General features: G+C 37.5%; 1 protein-coding gene across 1 annotated transcript in view; it reads left to right on the top strand.

Annotated features, from left to right (window-relative positions):
- Window positions 1-19,650, top strand: part of LOC121441298 (ribosomal protein S6 kinase alpha-3-like) — a 140,654-nt gene that overhangs the window by 86,033 nt on the left and 34,971 nt on the right. Inside the window, exons 5-10 of the mRNA XM_041642436.1 lie at window positions 1,789-1,869; window positions 2,474-2,553; window positions 3,092-3,198; window positions 11,433-11,470; window positions 11,661-11,803; window positions 13,456-13,526. Coding sequence (XP_041498370.1) covers window positions 1,789-1,869; window positions 2,474-2,553; window positions 3,092-3,198; window positions 11,433-11,470; window positions 11,661-11,803; window positions 13,456-13,526 — 520 coding nt within the window. The remainder of the gene's footprint in view (window positions 1-1,788; window positions 1,870-2,473; window positions 2,554-3,091; window positions 3,199-11,432; window positions 11,471-11,660; window positions 11,804-13,455; window positions 13,527-19,650) is intronic.

Below are 19,650 nucleotides of genomic sequence, written 5' to 3'. Positions count from 1 at the left end.
TTTGTCCTGCTATGGTGGTCTGTCAGCCAAAAAAAAAGACTTTATGCATCAATGCATCCTTATATAAAACAATTTTCTATATATAGTCTTGGAGACACAAACAGCATTCCTTCTTATTCCTTCTCATATTCAGAGAATGACTTACTAGAGTTTGTTCTCTTCATCCACCATGGGTCCTAGTGATCAAAGTCAGGTCATCAAGCTTAGTAGTAAGTACCATTGCCCACTGAGCCATCTCTCACTGGGGTTTGTTTCCCAGAGGTCTTTTTCTATGTTTTAAATGTCTGTGGTTCTCTTGAATTAATAGTAAAACCAACTCAAGTTTCCCCGCACACACGCACCCCATCTTTCTTCGACCTAATCACTAACAGAAACTTTGAACTTTTTTGTTGTTGTTTTGGTTCAGTTTGGCTTTTTGAGACAGAGTCTACTGAAACCCAGGCTGGTCTCAAGCTAACTACATAGCTGAGAATAACTTTGAACATCTAATGCTCCTGCCTGCACCGCCAACATGCTGTGATTACAAACACATGCTACTACACCTGGCTTAGACACATGCCACTACACCCGGCTTTAAGAATGTTTTCTGATCATTTACTTAGTTCTTGTCCCCACTGTATTCAAGCCTTTGAGTTTACTCTAGCTCTAGTGCCTAGGCTTTACTCAGGAAATGTTTGTTTCTAGAAAGGTGTTTTGCCACAAACCCAAATTCTTCCCAGTATTTTAATTTGTTGTGAATCTGGATCCTCCATATACCATGTCCCCTATAGTGAACCTTTGTTTCTACACTGATACGGCTCCTTCTAAGTCATCATTAATGCTTCCATGTCTGTTCAGGTGTTGGTACTCCATACTTGGTCTTTTGTAGAACCTGCCTTTCCCATCCAACTGGGCAATCCAAGTAGAAGAGTCTTAGAGCTTATATCCTAACCCTGCTCCTTCTTCTAGACTTCTAGTCTTTCTCTATAAGTAAAACTGATCTTGCCTTTCTCTGACTCCAGTAATACTTAACACTGGTAATAAACTGCCCATTAGACATATTCACACTACTGCCTTTTGGTATAATAACAATAGTCCATTATTTGAATACTTCATACACACAGGCTTTAGGTATTAACGTTTATCCAGGTAATCACAATTACATCAAAGGTACAATTTTATACCTGAAAGGTAGCTGAGATTCTAGAATCCCAGAGAGTTTAAATAAGTAACTTACTCATGATTATACAAATTAGAATCAATATCTTTTAATTTAAAAAAAAACAAAGCAAAACTAAACCTTTGGCTCTTTCAGCTGTACATTTCCAATCTACCCCTCCTCTTTTCTCCCTCCCTCAAAGACCACTTTGGCTTGGGATATATCTATCCTTTACCAAGTCTGCCACATTTTATAGATACTTTGTGAACATTTGTTGAGGTGATGGGGTTAGTAAAAGTATTAAAACCTATTTCAGGTTATTGTTTTAATATTTCATGAAATGTCTTGTCTTTTAAAAAACTCACATGCTTTTTACCATTTTCCACAACTTCAACTAAAATGCTTCTAGACCCAATACTAATATATTTTTAACTTGGAGCTTAAGGTTTATAAATATACATAGTTGACTTTTGATTAGGTAATGTAGCAAAAGTTATTTTTCTAGATTTTAAAAACTCAGCATCAATAAAAAATTGTATTTTATGCACATCAGCAAAATTTAACTTAAAATGCAATCTAAAAAGAATTTCTTTTAATATTACCTTTGAAAATACTTGCATTGTATCGTATGTGCACTCACTCCTTTATAGTTCGAGACCGTGTTTGGACAAAAATGGAGCGTGATATCTTGGTAGAAGTCAATCATCCTTTCATTGTCAAATTGGATTATGGTAAGTTTTGAACCACCTCTCACCTTATCCCTTCACCTCTATTCCCTCTCCCCCAGAGTATATTCAGATACACTAAAATATATAGAGATATATAACACTGCACCACCACTTTATAGTATTTATGTGTTAGTGCAAACTGAAGGTGAGGAAGAGGCCCAATATCAGCATCCTAAAACTTCTATCACCTACCTTTCTTTTTCTCTGGAAGTCAAGTGCTATTTCTCAATGTTAAAGTTTTTTAAAATCCTTGTACTATGTCATTAAATCTAATGAACCCACCTCTGTGGCATAGTTTTGTATGATAGCTCATGGTTAAAGATATCTTTCTGGTGTGAGTTTTTCTTACTGATCACATTTAGAATGGTAGCATTCTTGAGGGAAGTCTTGCCTGTAGAAAATTTTGTTCCCTGATAGGACACACTATATTTGACATTTCCTCATTGAAACTAAGAGAATCAATGTTTTCTTCTATGTAGAAATAAGTTTAGATTTCTGTTATCACTTATTTGCTAAAAATAATATTCATTTATGAATGAATTGATTTAATATAAGCCTAAAAAGTAAACTACAATGGTTTAAACAGAAATTTTGTTTCCTCATTCAGCTTTTCAAACTGAAGGGAAGTTGTATCTTATTTTGGATTTTCTCAGGGGAGGAGATTTGTTTACACGTTTATCCAAAGAGGTATATAATTAACATCTATTTTTAATTTATTTCTACTGATCCTATTTCAAGTAAAGCTTTGTTATTTCAATGTTGCATGTATTCATACTCTCTTATAACATAAAATTCTTTCATTCAAGAAACTGAGTCAAAAAAATTATTTTCCTATCTTTTGACTATACTTAAAACTTTACATGGAGGATTTGTCTTAACCCCGATACTGTTGTAGTCTTTTTTTTTTCAGAATTGATAATGTTTCAATAAACATCCTTAATAATTGGTACTATCAATTCAGCATTTATTCTCAAGATTATTTTCATTTCTAAAATGTTAATATGCTAAACAATCATTGCTGCAACAAAGCATAATTACCATTTAGCAAGTGATTATACTTAACTGATTAGGCCATTTTGCAAATTTCTTTCACAAGTAAATTGTAACTAAATCTATATCTGATTAACATATTTACAAATTGAATATTTAAAGTCTTACATAGAGCCTCACATAAAAATCGTAGACATAAGAAGAAAATAAATTTGGGAATATTATTTTGTTTTAGGTGATGTTCACAGAAGAAGATGTCAAATTCTACTTGGTTGAACTTGCACTTGCTTTAGATCATCTGCATAGCCTGGGAATAATCTATAGAGACTTAAAACCAAAAAAGTAAGGAGCCGTGCTATTATATTGAATTTAGTATGATCCGGCTGTATAGGGGTCATAAAATACAATGACTTCACAGATCTCCATCCACAGCACTTCATTATAGTACTGTGCTTCACGTCTGCAAACACTAGATGATCTTAAGCTTGTAAAATCTTTGTTAAACAACACTGTTAACCTATTTTCTTTTCTTTTTCTTTTTTTTTTTTTTTTTTTTTTGGTTTTTCGAGACAAGGTTTCTCTGTGGTTTTGGAGCCTGTCCTGGAACTAGCTCTTGTAGACCAGGCTGGTCTCGAACTCACAGAGATCCGCCTGCCTCTGCCTCCCAAGTACTGGGATTAAAGGCGTGCGCCACCACCGCCCGGCTAATCTATTTTCATTTACTTTGAGATTTACTTTCACTTTCATTCTTTTGAGACAGGGTCTTTCTATGTATCCCTGTCTGTCCTGGAACTAGCTCTATAGGCCAGGCTGGCCTCAAACTCACAGAGATCCGCCTGCCTCTGCCTCCCAAGTGCTGGGAATAAAGGCGTGCACCACAACTTCCCTGGCAAAAGAGAGAACTTTAATCATTTCACATATATTTACAAATCTTTTCATTTAAAATGTATTTACATTGTTTTAATCCACACATATTTTTTTTTGTCTGATTGGGTCAACTAATCTTTTGTGTTTTCTCCAAAGACTTATTGGTTGAAGAGTTTTTCCCAATCGCATGATAATATTTTTCTCCTAATTATACTGTTTCTTCTTTTTTTACTTAGCTCTGTGAAGAATGGTATAGAGCTAACCCTTTCTCCAAAATACCATTTATTGGAAATATCTTTTTTGTTTGTTTTTTAGATACAGGATTTCTCTGTGAAACAGTCCTGTTTTGGCTGTCCTAGAACTCACGATGTAAACCAGTCTGGCCTCAAACTCACAGAGATCCACCTGCCTCTGCTTCCCTCCCGAGTGCTGGGATTAAAGGCATGTGCCAACAACACTGGGCTTGAAATATCTTTTTTGCCATCCACAGTGAAGCATACCTTTATCCCCAGCACTTGGTAGACATAGCTAGGTGGATCTTTGAGGCCACCCTGGTGTACATAGCAACCTCGAGGACAGGTAGAACTACATAGAGAGACCCTATCACAAAAAAACAGAAAGAAAGAAAATTTACTCTTGAAATTTCTAATTTTAAATGTTACAAGCAAATTTTCCACAGCTCTTATATTGGCACTCATCAATAAACTGATATTATATATATATATATATATATATATATATATATTATATTTTATATATTTTGTATAATATGCTCTATAAAGAATATTTTTAAAAATTTTAAACAGCTTTATTGAGGTGAGATCCACATGTCTGTAGTAAACCTACTACACAGAATGCTAGGGTGAGAACATCACTTGAGTTCATGACCTGCCTGTGCAACATAGCCAGAACCCATTTCAAAAAACAAAGCATGTTTGGCTGGGAATTTGGCTCAGGAGTTAAAAGCACTTACTGCTCTTCATGAGAACCCAGGTTTGATTCTCAGCACCTACATGGAGGCTCACAATCATCTGTAACTCCAGTCTCAGAGTATCCAGTGGCCTCTTCTAGTCTCCATAACCAATAGGCATGTACATGGTGCACATACATACATGTAGGCAAAATATCCATATACAGAAAATAAATCAAAAATTAAAAACATAAAATTCGGGGGCTGGAGAGATGGCTCAGAGGTTAAGAGCACTGACTGTTCTTCCAAAGGTCCTGAGTTCAATTCCCAGCAACCATATGGTGGCTCACAGCCATCTGTAATGGGGTCTGGTGCCCTCTTCTGCCTGCAGACATACATGGAAGGAATGCTGTATACATAATAAATAAATAAATATTTTAAAAAAACATAAAATTCTTTGCTTCTTAGTATATAAAGCAATAACCATTACTAATTTTCTTACTCTTTGGCCTTTGGCCTTTGGGGTTTTGTTTTTAACAGTCTCACATAGTCCAGGCTAGCCTTGGACTGAATGACTATGTAGCCAGAACTGGGCCTGAACTCTTAAGCCTCCTGCCTCCACTTCCTAAGTGTTCTGAGTATGGTTCTATGCCACCACACCTGAATTTTAACTGAGTATTTTAAATACTACTTACTTGAAGTTGATAAAGGATGTGCTCGTATGAAAGCCTGTAAAGGGATCATTTAGAAACTATCATGCTTCTTACATTTTATATATATTTTTCATGTAGTTTGGCTTTTAATTCACAAAGATTATTGAGATATGCTTGCCTCTGCCTCCCAAATGCTGAGATTAAAGACTTAAGTCACTATTCCCATCAGCTTTCTAGGTTCTTTTAAATTAAAATTGTTATAATAAAATATTTATAGTATTCATTAATAGCTGAGAACATTAGTTGAATATTTCTTTCAAAGGCAAATATGAGCATTTTTTTTTATTTTAGAAATTCGCTTGTTTTATATACTAATGACCAAAAAAATCTTTTTAAAAAATATATTTGATCTGGAAAGTATAAGTGATACATTGTTTTAAATCCAGATTTTCTCTTTATAACTCTCAGAATTACTAAGAATAACTTGAAGATTGAGATTTGTCTTGTTTTTAGAATTGTCTTCTATTTATTAAATAGAAAGGTCCATATTTCCACCATCCAATTAGTGTCTTTGTTTATTTAGTAAGTAAGTGTGTGTGTGTGTGTGTGTGTGTGTGTGTGTGTATGTGTGTAAATGCATGTTCTTCGGCACTTGTATAGAGATCAGAAGACAACTGCATGTAGGACTCGGTTCTTTCTTTCCACTGTAGGTTCCAGGCATCAAACTTAGACCATCATCAGGCTTGCATAGCAAGCACTTTCACCCACTGAGTTATCTCTCTGACCCTTATTAGTGTCTTTTATGTCCCCTAAATATACTGGACTGCTTCATAAATAAATATATTTAAGAGTAATTTTTCCTAGTAAGTAGCTTGATATGAAAGTGACTTGAAAAATATGTCCTTTGTAAATTATTCTTAGTGCTAAACTCCAGTGTAAAATTATGTTTGGATTGCTATATTAAGAAAGCTGGTGACTAACTTGAACAGGAGAAAGCCCAAGAGGCCTGCCTCATCCCTGCACAAAGAACTACAGGAAACTAAGGAATCCTGAGAAGAGGAGAAATAGTCTTATCTAGGAAATAGTACACCAATTGATTATCCAAAGCCAAATGATATGCTCTGAAAATATGTATACGAGTAACATTATACAGACTGAAGAGGTTATATTAGGAATATATGCATATATAAATATATGCATGCAGTAAAAATTAACGAAAAGCTGGCAGTGGTTGTACATGCCTTTAATCCCAGCACTTAAGAGTCAGAGGCAAGCAGATCTCTGTGAGTTCGAGGCCAGCCTGGTCTACAAAGTGAGTTCTAGGGCAGCCAGAGCTATACAGTGAAACCCTTGGAAACCCAAAAATAAAATAAAATGAAGTAAATGAGAAAAAAGAGGTCATGAGTTTGAAAGACAGGTATATGAGAGGTTTGGGGGTAGGGAGCAAAGGCAAGGGGGAAATGATGTAATTATAGTCTCAAAAATAAAAGGAATAATTAAAAAGTTAATTTTTCTGTCCAAGTTTGATTTCCTTTTAGTTCATATTAAAAGTAAGGAAATGCCTATATTATAGGATAGCTTATTATTTGAGTTTTCAAGTTAGTATACTAGCATGCCTTCCCAAAATACAAGTATGGGTTTATAGCTTAGTATTTAGTCCTTCCTGTGGCTCCATACTTTGCCATTACCCCCCACAAAAGTTAACTGCTCAAAGATGGAGAGACTCACAGCCAAACATTAGGCATAGAATAAGAGGACAAGTAAGGATTGTAGGAGCCAGGGGTCCAAGACACCACAAGAAAATGGCCCACAGAATCAATGAACCTGGGCTTATAGGGGCTCACAGAGACTGAACTAACAATCTGGGAGCCTGTATGGGTCTGACCTATGTCCTCTGCATACATGTTATGGTTGTGTAGTATAGTGTTCTTGGGGGACTCCTAACAGTGGGAGTTGTGGTGTCTCTGACTTTTGTCAGCTTTTGGAAACCTTTTCTTCCTACTGGCTTGCCTCATCCAGCCTTAATATAAGGGTATGTGCCTAGTTCTATTGTAGCTTGTTAGGCTGTGTTCAGTTGATATCCCTGGGAGGTCTGCCCTTTACTGAAGGAAAGAAGGAAGAGTGGATCTAGGGGAGAGGGACGTTGGGGGAAGGACTGGAAGGAGAGGAGAGAGGGAGGAGAAATTGTGGTTGGGATGTCATATTTGGGAGAAAGAAGGAAGAAAGGACCCCCCCCCAAAAAATGGTCTGTCCAAACTACATACTTAGGTGATCTTTTTCAGATGTTCCTCATGATGACCCAAATAACTCAATAAATACCCATATATTCTCTTCCTCTGTGCCTTTATATGTAGTAATATGGGGCGGCAGGGCTGCGTCCCCCACACCCGGCCGCCCACATGGCTAGCTTATGCCCCAAAATAATTACACAGACACTGTATTCTTTTAAGCACTGCTTGGCCCTTTAGCTCTAGCACTTACAGGCTAATTCTCACATCCCGATCAACCCATCTCTAGTAATCTGTGAGAACCGGTCTTACCGGGAAGATTCTAGCCTAGTCCATCCTGGTTCGGAGCTTCATCCTGGGACTGGGGCATGGCGTCTCTCTCAGGCGTCTGCTCCCGAGAGAGCTGTGGAGTCTCTGACCTCACTTCCTCTTCCTCCCAGTGTTCTGACCTGTTTTCTCCTCCCACCTATCCTCTAACCAATAAAATGGGCCAGGGCAGTGCCTTTATTAGCCAATGACCTTCCTCCATCATTTCCCCTTTTTCGGTTTAAACAAAAAAAAAAAGGCTTTAACATAGCAAAATTACATATAACAAAACAGTTATCAAGTAAAAGTTACAATAATCTTTATCATAACTAAGGAAAACTATAACTATAACTAACTATTCTTAACTCCATCAAAGACTCCAGAAAGATATAATATTACCTAAGTAAACAAGAACTAAGAAACTTCAAACTCTAGAAATGACAAAGACATCTCGCTGCCTGGACAGTCACCCAAAGTTCTTTTGTACCGTTGGGGCATCCATCTTCAGCCTTCAGGCCCATGGTATCCAGCAGACATTTCCATAAAGCAGGAAAATTCAAAGTCAGTTCAGTCACTATCTGTTGTGTCCTGCAGAATGTCTCGCGGACTCTTTCATGAATCAGGAACCCCGAAAGATCATCTCACCTTAGACAAGTTCAGTAGTCCTCTTTCTGTGGGTTCTCTGTGTCCAGTTTATGCAATAGTCCAGGCAAGAGCAGTTTCTTGCCCAAATGGCTATCAAACTCCATAAGGAGCCTCTTCGATGCCCATCTTCCTCTTGAAGTAGATTGGTGCTACCAGGAGCAGAGTGTCTCATTGTCATGAAAAGTCCTATTCTTAGAAAGACATGAAGAATGTCTATCTAAAATATATCTCTATATATCTAGAAAATCTAACTAACATGACTACAAACTTGACTATTATTTATGATTATCCATCAACAACCTATATTTCCTAATTATACATTACATTTTAATAATGAACTACACAATCACAATACCTTAATAAAGATCAGAAATACATATACATATAACAAATTTGACCTTAAATCTCTATCAATAAAGCAAAATCTATACTAATGCAAATTATTCATATCTATATCATATCCCCCTTTAAATGTAAAAGAACATTTATAAACATTTTTTGGGAATATGGGCGCAGTTATTTCTCTCCAAACTGCTTCCTGCTGAATGGGGGCGTCGTTAATTAGGTCTTTCATGGTATAACCTGTGTGCTAGTTTCATCTCAGTTGGCAGTTGAGCGAAGCAATTTTCTGAAGATGTTCACTGCAACCCTTCAGGAGGGCGTGGTCGATCATACCAAATCAGAATAGAAGAAATGAACAGCATCTCATCCTCTGTGAAAACAAAATAAGAAACTCCTTTCCAAAGCATCATGTCCTTAGATCCAAATTTCAAAGTTAAGGCATTTTCAAAGTATCTATGTTGGATTAGTTCAGCAGCATTTATAAACAAATATCTTTTAGCAGCTGTTGGTCCTTCCTCAGCATTCAAACGATTCAAAGAGAGCATAATAGCATACAGTATCAAAATTCTCTGTATATTTTCCATCTTTGTGCAGCTTTGTTTTAACCTCTATTTTGTTTATTTTTACTTTTAACTCTTTGCTTTTTGAGACAGGTTCTCTGTATCTTTGACCTGAAGTAACTCTGTAGACCAGGCTGTCTTTGAACTCTCAGAGATCCGCCTGTCTCTGCCTCCCAGGCATTCGGGATTAAAGGTGTACACTACTACACCTTGAACTCACAGAGATCTGTTTGTCTCTGCCTTCTAGGCACTGGGATTAAAGGCGTGTGCTACCACACACAACAACTCTCTTCCTTTTTTTATGTTTTTTACTTTAAGAACTTCAACTTTTAGTCTGCATATATTTTTAACACACTTTAAACCATTCAGAAATTTTCTCTGTCTTTGAATCTCTCTTTACTGTATATCTCTCTTTTTCTGACCACATGAGTCTTTAATTTACCAAGCGATCTCAGTAGGACTAAAGGCGTGGCTTTGCCAGCTAGATCCAGTCCATTCCTTAGCTTTCCAGCCTCATGGCTGAGGTACTGGCTGTAGCCATGTTTACTGGATGGCATTTCAAGGTCCCTGCCAGCAAGTGAGCTACAACAGACAACACTCAAGTCCTCTCTCAGTAGCCGGCCCTCCTGCCTCAAACAGTCAGAGTTTGCCCTGGCAGGACAGCCCAGAAAGCCGGCATTTTTAAACGGCGCAGCTTTTTTCCTGCTACGGCTGAAAACCGAAAAGCATGCGCTCAGCTTTTCGTCAACACCGTTTAAGTGTTTCGTGGCAGGACCTCTTAATGAGCTGCAGGCTTTGCAGCTAAAGCTGAGTCAGGAAGCCTCTCTTAGAAGAAAGCGCATGCTTGCCTCTAGCAAGCAGAGCAGACCCGAGAACACAGTGAGTCTAGTTGCCATCAAACAAATCGTAGCACTTTACTCCAAATGGTCTATTCAAAAGCTCTGTCTCCCGCAGGAGCCAGACAGAGATCGCAATGGCGGCACAGCCCCAGGAAGTCGCGCTTTAAAATGACACAGCGTTTTTTTCTGCTACTGTTGCCGAATCAGGAAATCTCTCTACAGCACGCCACCAACAAACAGCAAAAATCTGTGTTAAACTCTCTTTCCCTTATTTTTAAGCCTTCTCAGGTTTTTTAAGTGGGTTTAGTTGTTCACACGTCTGGGCGCCAAATGTAGTAATATGGGGCGGCAGGGCTGCGTCCCCCACACCCGGCCGCCCACATGGCTAGCTTATGCCCCAAAATAATTACACAGACACTGTATTCTTTTAAGCACTGCTTGGCCCTTTAGCTCTAGCACTTACAGGCTAATTCTCACATCCCGATCAACCCATCTCTAGTAATCTGTGAGAACCGGTCTTACCGGGAAGATTCTAGCCTAGTCCATCCTGGTTCGGAGCTTCATCCTGGGACTGGGGCATGGCGTCTCTCTCAGGCGTCTGCTCCCGAGAGAGCTGTGGAGTCTCTGACCTCACTTCCTCTTCCTCCCAGTGTTCTGACCTGTTTTCTCCTCCCACCTATCCTCTAACCAATAAAATGGGCCAGGGCAGTGCCTTTATTAGCCAATGACCTTCCTCCATCATTTATACATCCGTTTTACTAAAGAAGCAAGGATTATTAGGAATGCCTTTTTAAACCCTCTATAGACTGACTTCATTCAACAAATATTTTTAGAATTTTTTAATATTTCTCTTTTATTTTGAGGTTATAATAATTACCCAGAGGAGCCAGGTAGAATAGTGTACTCTTACAATCCCAGGGAAGACTGAAGCAGAAGGAAAGCCTTGAGTTCAGGTGTGATCCTGTCTCAGAAAGAAAGAATTTAGATTGAAGATTTACTTCATATGTTTAGTATGCATGGACAAGGAGATTTAGACAGGTCACCTCAATAGAAGAGCATTAGAGAAAGCACCATGGAAAAGGATAGCCTCTTCAGCTGTTACTCATGGCTTAAAGTAACTCTTTAGAGTAAGTGTGGTCAGCTGATGGTTGAGTAGTTTCAGTTTCAGCTTCTGTATGTCTCAGTGTAGAGTACTTTAAAGACATTTTCTGACTTTTTTTTTTCAGCATACTTCTTGATGAAGAAGGTCACATCAAGTTAACTGGTAAAAGTCCTCATTTTATTAAAATATTCTTTCTTATATTTCTTTTAAGGTTGATTATGATTTAAAAAATTAAGCAGTTAACTTAAAATTTTAGGCTAATATTCCTAATTATAAATAAGTATTAGAATTCAGAGTTAAAATTTATGTAAAATACTTCAGATATTTATTAATTCAGTATTTATTTTGGCAGATTTTGGCCTAAGTAAGGAGTCTATTGACCATGAAAAGAAGGCTTATTCTTTTTGTGGAACTGTGGAATATATGGCTCCAGAAGTAGTCAACCAGAGAGGTCATACTCAGAGTGCTGACTGGTGGTCTTTCGGTGTGTTGATGGTAAGGCTTGACTTTTTAGGGGTGGAAGTTCTTTTGTTTTTCAAGTGAGAGTTAGCAGGGCATATTATGAGGGAAAAGCTAGTGCTTTGATTTTCAATATTTTCTATTATTAATACTAAATAACCAAATAAAATGATTGCCTGAAAGGTAGGATTAGAGAACCTACTGGTTGCTTCTATCTCATCCTAATTTGAAAAGGCCAAATATATTTCCTTTGATTTTTCTATAGTATATGTTCAACTTGCAACCCATGAGCTGCTTGTACCCTAAAATATATGTGAATACAGCCCAATGCAAAATCTAAATCATTAGGAGAGTGGGAGTTTGGAGGTGTCATTTGTTAACTTGATTTGGCAGTTCTCAAGCATGAACTTTATAAATAACAACTTTGTGTTAGAAAAGCCCAAAAGCATTAATAATGTTTATTCTTTGCAAAAGCCTCTTAGATAAATCTGTTGGCAATAACCCTTTAAAAAACAGCCGGGTGGTGGTGGCGCACGCCTGTAATCCCAGCACTCAGGAGGCAGAGGCAGGCGGATCTCTGTGAGTTCGAGGCCAGCCTGGTCTACAAAGGGAGTCCCAGGACAGGCTCCAAAGCTACAGAAAAACCCTGTCTCGAAAAACCAAAAAAAAAAAAAGAAAAGAAAAGAAATAACCCTTTAAAAAGCTTAAGAGGGCTGAGCGGTGGCCTTTAATCCCAGCACTCGGGAGACAGAGGCAGGCAGATCTTTGTGAGTTTGAGGCCAGCCTGGTCTACAAGAGCTAGTTCCAGGATAAACTCCAAAGCTATAGAGAAACCCTGTCTCGAGGGGAAAAAAAAGCTTAATAGGAAATTGACAGTCTGTTAGACTAGTCACATATTTACACTTTAAAAATGCCATTTAAATTTTGGGATCTTAGTCTCTTTGGATGTATACCTTCCTAAGCCTGGATGTAGTGGGGAGGGCCTTGGACTTCCCACAGGGCAGGGTGCCTTGCCCTCTCTTAGGACTGGAAGGGGGTGGGGGAAGGGAGTGGGGGAGAGCAGGAGGGAAGTGGGAGGAGGAGATGAAGTGGGAATTTTGATTGGTATTATTTATAAAGTAATAAAAATGCCATTTAAAACATAATTGATTTCTTTGTTTAAAGGAATTATCAGTTTTTTTTAAAGATTTGCTTATTATGTATACAGTAATCTCAGTATTCTGTCTGCAGGTATGTCTGCAGCCAGAAGAGGGCATCAGATCTCTTTACAGATGGTTGTGAGCCACCATGCGGTTGCTGGGAATTGAACTCAGGACCTTTGGAAGAGCAGGCAATGTTCTTAACCACTGAGCCATCTCTCCAGCCCCATAATTAATTTCTGCAGAATAAAATAGTTTGGTTATTTATATTTTATGAGTTATCAAGAAATTCAGTAGTAAATATAGTAGAAACATAGGTGTTTACTTTAAAAACTATAATGTATTATAGAACAGCTTGCATATTAAATATCACTACAATAGAGTGATTTGATGCAGTTTTAAACAAGAGAAAAGGAGAAAAGGACTTTCTATAGGTAGCAATTTTAGAAGATCTAGTTATAATTAAAAAGAGGAGGGTTTTTACTTTTAACCTTCTGGACTTGAAATTTTATACTTATTGGCTAATACCTCTGTTTTAACTTTTTGTAGTTTGAAATGCTCACTGGTACACTACCTTTCCAAGGAAAAGATCGTAAAGAAACAATGACTATGATTCTTAAGTAAGTATTCCCAAATGAACATGTGTTGGTGAGATTTCAAAATAAATGCTTCAAAATGGAGACAAATCATGTGTGTATGCCTTTCTCTATTTATCCTACTCCTAGGCTTGCATTTATCATTTATGTGTCAGGGTACTCAAGAAATAGTACAAACATATTCAAAATATTATTGTTAACAGTGCAATTTGTATCAGTATCTAGACTGGATTTATGATAATGGTATATATTCATACAGTTGAGTCTTTATTACATTGTTCTTTATTGTATTTTTATCCAACGCTATACAAAATATAAAACAATTATTTTTTGTTCGTATTTTGAGACAAGGTCTCACTATGTAACAAGGCTTGTCGTGAATTCGTGATTCTTCAACCTTATCCTCCTCAGTATTGAGATTATTGGCATGTACCACCATGCCTGACTAAAACAAGTCTTGACTTAGGAACCATACCAAAGCAGGTCTAGGCCTTTATATGAATATAGTATGCCATATAGCAAAGAAAATGAACATGTCACAATTCCATGCAAGAATTTGTATAAGTCTTACTAGGAAGTTAAATAAATAAAGCTTAGACCCAAAAGAACTGATTCTCTGATTCTATTTATAAAGTTTACAAACTAGCAAAACTAAAGCATATTTTAAGGTCTATATTCAGATGGTAGAAATAGAAACAAAATAAAAAAAATACTATGTTGGGCCGGGCGATGGTGGCGCACGCCTTTAATCCCAGCACTCAGGAGGCAGAGGCAGGCGGATCTCTGCGAGTTCGAGACTAGCCTGGTCTACAGAGCTAGTTCCAGGACAGGCTCCAAAAAAAAGCCACAGAGAAACCCTGTCTCGAAAAACCAAAAAAAAAAAAATACTATGTTGGATGGAAGTTTCTGGCAATGCTATCATCATTCTTGGCAAGACAGCTATTTATTGAACTGTGTGCTTTGGGTGAGCATTTGTTTGTTTTGATAGGTTTTCTTTGGCATGTTATTCTGAACAATAAAAAGGTTAAAAAATGCATATTATATGAATGAATTTTCACTGAACTCTCACTATCAAACTTCCATTGCCCATCCCCTGATTTCAACTAATGTTCTCTAGTGTTTGAAAAGAAAAGCCAAGCTCTTTCTTTGACCTGGTTTTCCTTTACAGTTACTGTAGCATTAGTTCTTTCATCCTTTCAACACAAAACCTCTTTAAGTGTAGTTTGTGCTTTTTCTTATTATTTCTCAGCTTCTTTTACTCCTTAGCCTATTTGTTCACCCCTAGCACTCTACTAAAACTGATTTTCATTTGGTTTTCTTTTCTTTCTTTTTTCTTTTTTCTTTTTTTTTTTTTTTTTTTTTTTTTGGTTTTTCGAGACAGGGTTTCTCTGTAGCTTTTGGTGCCTGTCCCGGAACTAGCTCTGGTAGACCAGGCTGGCCTCGAACTCCCAGAGATCCACCTGCCCCTGCCTCCCGAGTGCTGGGATTAAAGGTGTGCGCCACCACCGCCCGGCTTCATTTGGTTTTCAATGACCTTCTAGTTGCTAAATCATGACAAGTTGTCAGAAAGCTAATCCTATTGTTCATTCGTAAGATTCATTCAACAAGTAATAGAGTTCTTGCTACAATCCTGGTTTTGCAATGTGAAGAATACTGAAAAGACCTTCAGTGTCTCACAGTCCTTCTGTTCTAATGAAGGAAGCATAGCATTAATGCTTAAATAAATATGACAATTTCAGATGTAGGATAATGTCTTAGGGTATTCTTACTTTGTTAATGACTAGTATGAAAGAGAGAATGAGAGTTACTCCTTATTTCTCTCTTCTAAAATGTTTGACACTATTGGCACGCACGTGCATGCATACACACACACATACATAAATCTATCTTCTTAGTTATTTCATCTGCTTGTCTGAACTTCTCTAACAATGCTCTTTTGGTCTGATTTTGTTTGGATTTTGTTTTTTGGGATTTGTGTGTGTGTGTGTGTGTGTCTGTGTGTGTTTTGTTTTTATTTTTGCTGTTTTTTTTAGACATAAAGTTGGTATTCCTGGTGTGTTTAGTTGAATGAGGCTGTTCTGATTTGCTAATTTTCAGAGATAACACTTAATGATCAATTGGCATGGCAAATTTTTCCAAGCAAATTGGCATTGATAATTGAATGGATTTAAAACTAGTTCTGTGGTTCTTTTGGTACTTTAGTTATATAACAATTAGTCTACTCCTAGAACTGTGCTAATAACTTAGTAATTTATTCCTCTATCTGTTTTTTTGCTTAAATTCTTGTTTTTGTGATGGGGTTTGATTTGGTTTTATAGTTTTGTGAGTCTCACTATGTAGTCAAGACTGATCTGAAACTTACTGTGAGTATCGTAGACTAACCTCAAGCTTTCACTCATCCTACATCAGCCTCTAAATGACTATAAGACTACAGGTGTGTGCTACCATACTTAGTTGTTTAAACTTGGTGGTTTATTCAATCACTTATACTGCGTGTACTCTATTTCACTGAGTCAGATGACTTACAGTTGTCTCACTTTCATTCCAGCTGAGCCCACATTTCCTAATCTGTTAATAATAATTACCTTTAAAACATCTCCGAAAAACAAACAAACAAACAAACAAAAAAGACGGACTGTAGCCGGGCGGTGGTGGCGCATGCCTTTAATCCCAGCACTCGGGAGGCAGAGGCAGGCGGATCTCTGTGAGTTCGAGACCAGCCTGGTCTACAAGAGCTAGTGCCAGGACAGGCTCCAAAGCCACAGAGAAACCCTGTCTCGAAAAAACCAAAAAAAAAAAAAAGACGGACTGTGGTGGCACACACCTTTAATCCCAGCACTCAGGAGGCAGAGGCAGGCAGATCTCTGTGAGTTTGAGGCCAGCCTGGTCTACAAGAGCTAGTTCCAGGACAGGCTCCAAAACCACAGAGAAACCCTGTCTCGAAAAACCAAAAAAAAAATTCTTTTAAAAAATTTAAAGAGATGATTTCTTCTAGTCTGTCTTTCTTTCCTCGCTTTTTAGCTGGTATTTTCTGAAACAATGAACTTTCCTTGATCAAATCATCAGTGTGATTCAACCAGTTGTAAATTTGGTTTTGTTTTCTTTCTTCTGTTTCCTGATATTAGAATTGAACCTAGGGTCTTGTATATGCTAGCAGGTGCCCTACTACTGAACTCTTGTGCCAACCCATTTTCATTATTTTTAATGTTCAAAATACTTCTTTTCTAACCACCTCTCAAATGATCTTCTCTCACCAGGGTTCTATCTATGATGTATTGTTTTTCTTCGTCTCTTCCCTCTGTGTATTCAGTTCCCTGACTGACTTCAGTCTTTCTTAGAACTAATTTCAACATTTTTTAAAGATTTATTTATTTATTTATTTATTTATTTATTTATTATGTATACAGTGTTCTGGCGCCAGCAGGCCAGAAGAGGGCACTAGATCCAGATCTCACTATAGATGGTTGGGAGCCACCAGGTGGTTGCTGGGAATTGAACTCAGGACCTCTGGTAGAGCAGGCAGCACTCTTAACTACTGAGCCATCTCACCAGCCCTAATTTCAACATTTTTTACCTTCAAAGTATTCTTATGTCAGTATACCTGGCACCAGACCTGTACTCACACTGACTCATGCAAATGATTTTATAGTAAGCATGACTTCACATCTTTAAACTAAATCCCTGTTTGATGTTAGTCTCCTATCCTTATACCCCTAATAAACATTTCCATGTCTCCTAATTTCCAACTCAGAAATATGTCTTCTTGGCCTGGAGGGATGGCTCAGCCGTTAAAGGCTAGGCTCAACCAAAAATATAAGAGTTCGGTTCCCAGCACCCACGGCTGTCCCTCCAGGTATTTTAAAAGAAGAAAAAGAAAAGAAAAGAAATATGTCTTCTTCCTTCTTTCATATCCAGGTATTCTGATTTTATCTTAGAACTATTTCATTGTTCTAGCACTTCTTCTGTAATGCATTGCTCACAGTGCTCAAGCAATGAGACAGTCTCTCCCACAATGTTGGGCCACACTCCAAGTATAATGCCTACCATCTCTTTCCATTCTAGATTGTTCTCTGCTACCCTTGGAGTTATCTTGAAAATAAGTCTGGCCATGCTAGACCACTGTTCCAAGATTTCTGCTACACCCTAGTTCCTGAAATACAACAGCACTTTTCCAGTTTTTCTCAAAAGAGGCCTAATACTATAACAAATAGTTACCTTCTCAAAAGGGGATCCTGGGAGATAAATATTTAGAAAATAATGATTTATTTACTCTACATTTCTTAGCCTTTTATATGTAATATATTTTATGTCTTTAACATGAAGGATGTAATAAATCACAATCCACAAACTCACTGGATCATAGAACTCTATTGTCACCAACTATCTAGGAGGATAATATTATTTAGTAACATTTTGGGTAACACTAACCTAGTAACTTCAAACTAAATTCAACCTTTAAATTCATTTGAAGGGGGACTAGAGAAATGGCTCATCTGACTAGTCGCACTAGTTTTTGCAGAGGACCCATATCTGATCCCTAATATTCACATGGCAGTGCACAAGCATTTGTAACTCTAGTTCAGGGGATCCAATGCCCTCTTCTGCCCTCCTTGGGCACTACATGCACATGGTGCAGACACACATGCAGGCAAAACATTCACACATAAAATTTTTTAAAATTAAGGGCTTAGAGAGATGGCTCAGAGATTAAGAGCACTGGCTGCTCTTTCAGAGGTCCTGAGTTCAATTCCCACAACCACATGGTGGCTCACAACCATCACTAATGAGATCTGGTGCCCTCTTATAGCATGCAGGCGTACATGCAGGTAGAACATTGTATACATAATAAATAAATAAAATCAAAACATTTTAATTAAAAAACATTATTAAAAGGTCCTTCACCATGTCCTGTAATAAATTGGCTATACACTACTATTCTCTTAGCATTCTTTGCAAATCCTTTCTGTCTTTTGGTTAATTGGTTGGTTTGTGGGTTTAGGTTTGGTTTTGTAAGAGTGGATTACACTCTATAACCAGACTGATGATCCTCCTGCCTTATTGCTTTGACTACAGGTGTACACCACCATTCCCAGGTTGGGATTTGTCACTTAATGTACTGTGGTTATCTACATTATCTATATTAGTCTTCCATACACTGAAAGGGGGTACTATTTTTAGCTTTGTAGCCAGGAAATACTGTGCTGGCTGTTTTCTCCAGCTCTGTTTTTTATTGTCATACTTACAGGATCTTTGGTTTCTTTAGGGTAGGGGGAAAGAAAACAATTCTATACTGTTGTTGAAACAGACCATAAAATCTTCCAGCCTTGTGGTTTTCAGATCTCCAATGTTTCATAAATTCCTTCCCCATCAGTTTTCCTTCACTAGAGGACTGTTAAAGAAATTGAAACAGCCGGGCGGTGGTGGCGCACGCCTTTAATCCCAGCACTTGGGAGGCAGAGGCAGGCGGATCTCTGTGAGTTTGAAACCAGCCTGGTCTACAAGAGCTAGTTCCAGGACAGGCTCCAAAACCACAGAGAAACCCTGTCTCGAAAAACCAAAAAAAAAAAAAAAGAAAGAAATTGAAACATAGGAAAGTAGCATATTAAGCACATATTTTCTTTGTAGTATTAGGTTTTCTAAAGTCCATTTGGAAAAGGATTCTAGGGCTATGGTTTGAAAACCATTGATGTAGGATGCAACAGGCATTTGCTAACAGGCAGAAGAGTAATAGCCATAGCTAAGGCTCAGATGACCTTATTCTAGTAGTATTGATTTTTCTTAATTATGTTATTCAAAAACCTGTATGTGTATATTTGTAGCAGCTTTATATATAATCATCCAAACTGAACACAATTTAGGTATCATTCAGAAGGTAAATAGATAACTAGTACATCCATGTAGGAAATTATTCATGCACATGAGAGCATTCTGTAAAACTAAAACTACACAAACACTTAAGTGCAAATAAAGCTGGAGCCATCTGAATGATAGTAGATTATCTCAGAGTCAGTACCCCAGTTGTATATTGCATTATAATTCTATAAGATATTGCCATTGTAGGAATTGCAGAATGATACAGAAATCACTGTTACTTCTCATAACTTAGTATGAATCTATACATATTTCAAAATAAAAAGTTTAATGTTTG

Source organism: Microtus oregoni, unplaced genomic scaffold, assembly GCF_018167655.1.
Source record: "Microtus oregoni isolate MIOR12 unplaced genomic scaffold, Mior012 000074F_ref0000038, whole genome shotgun sequence".
Lineage (NCBI taxonomy): Eukaryota > Metazoa > Chordata > Mammalia > Rodentia > Cricetidae > Microtus > Microtus oregoni.
The sequence above is the reverse complement of the archived record's forward strand: the minus strand, read 5'-3'. Positions and strand labels throughout refer to the sequence as shown.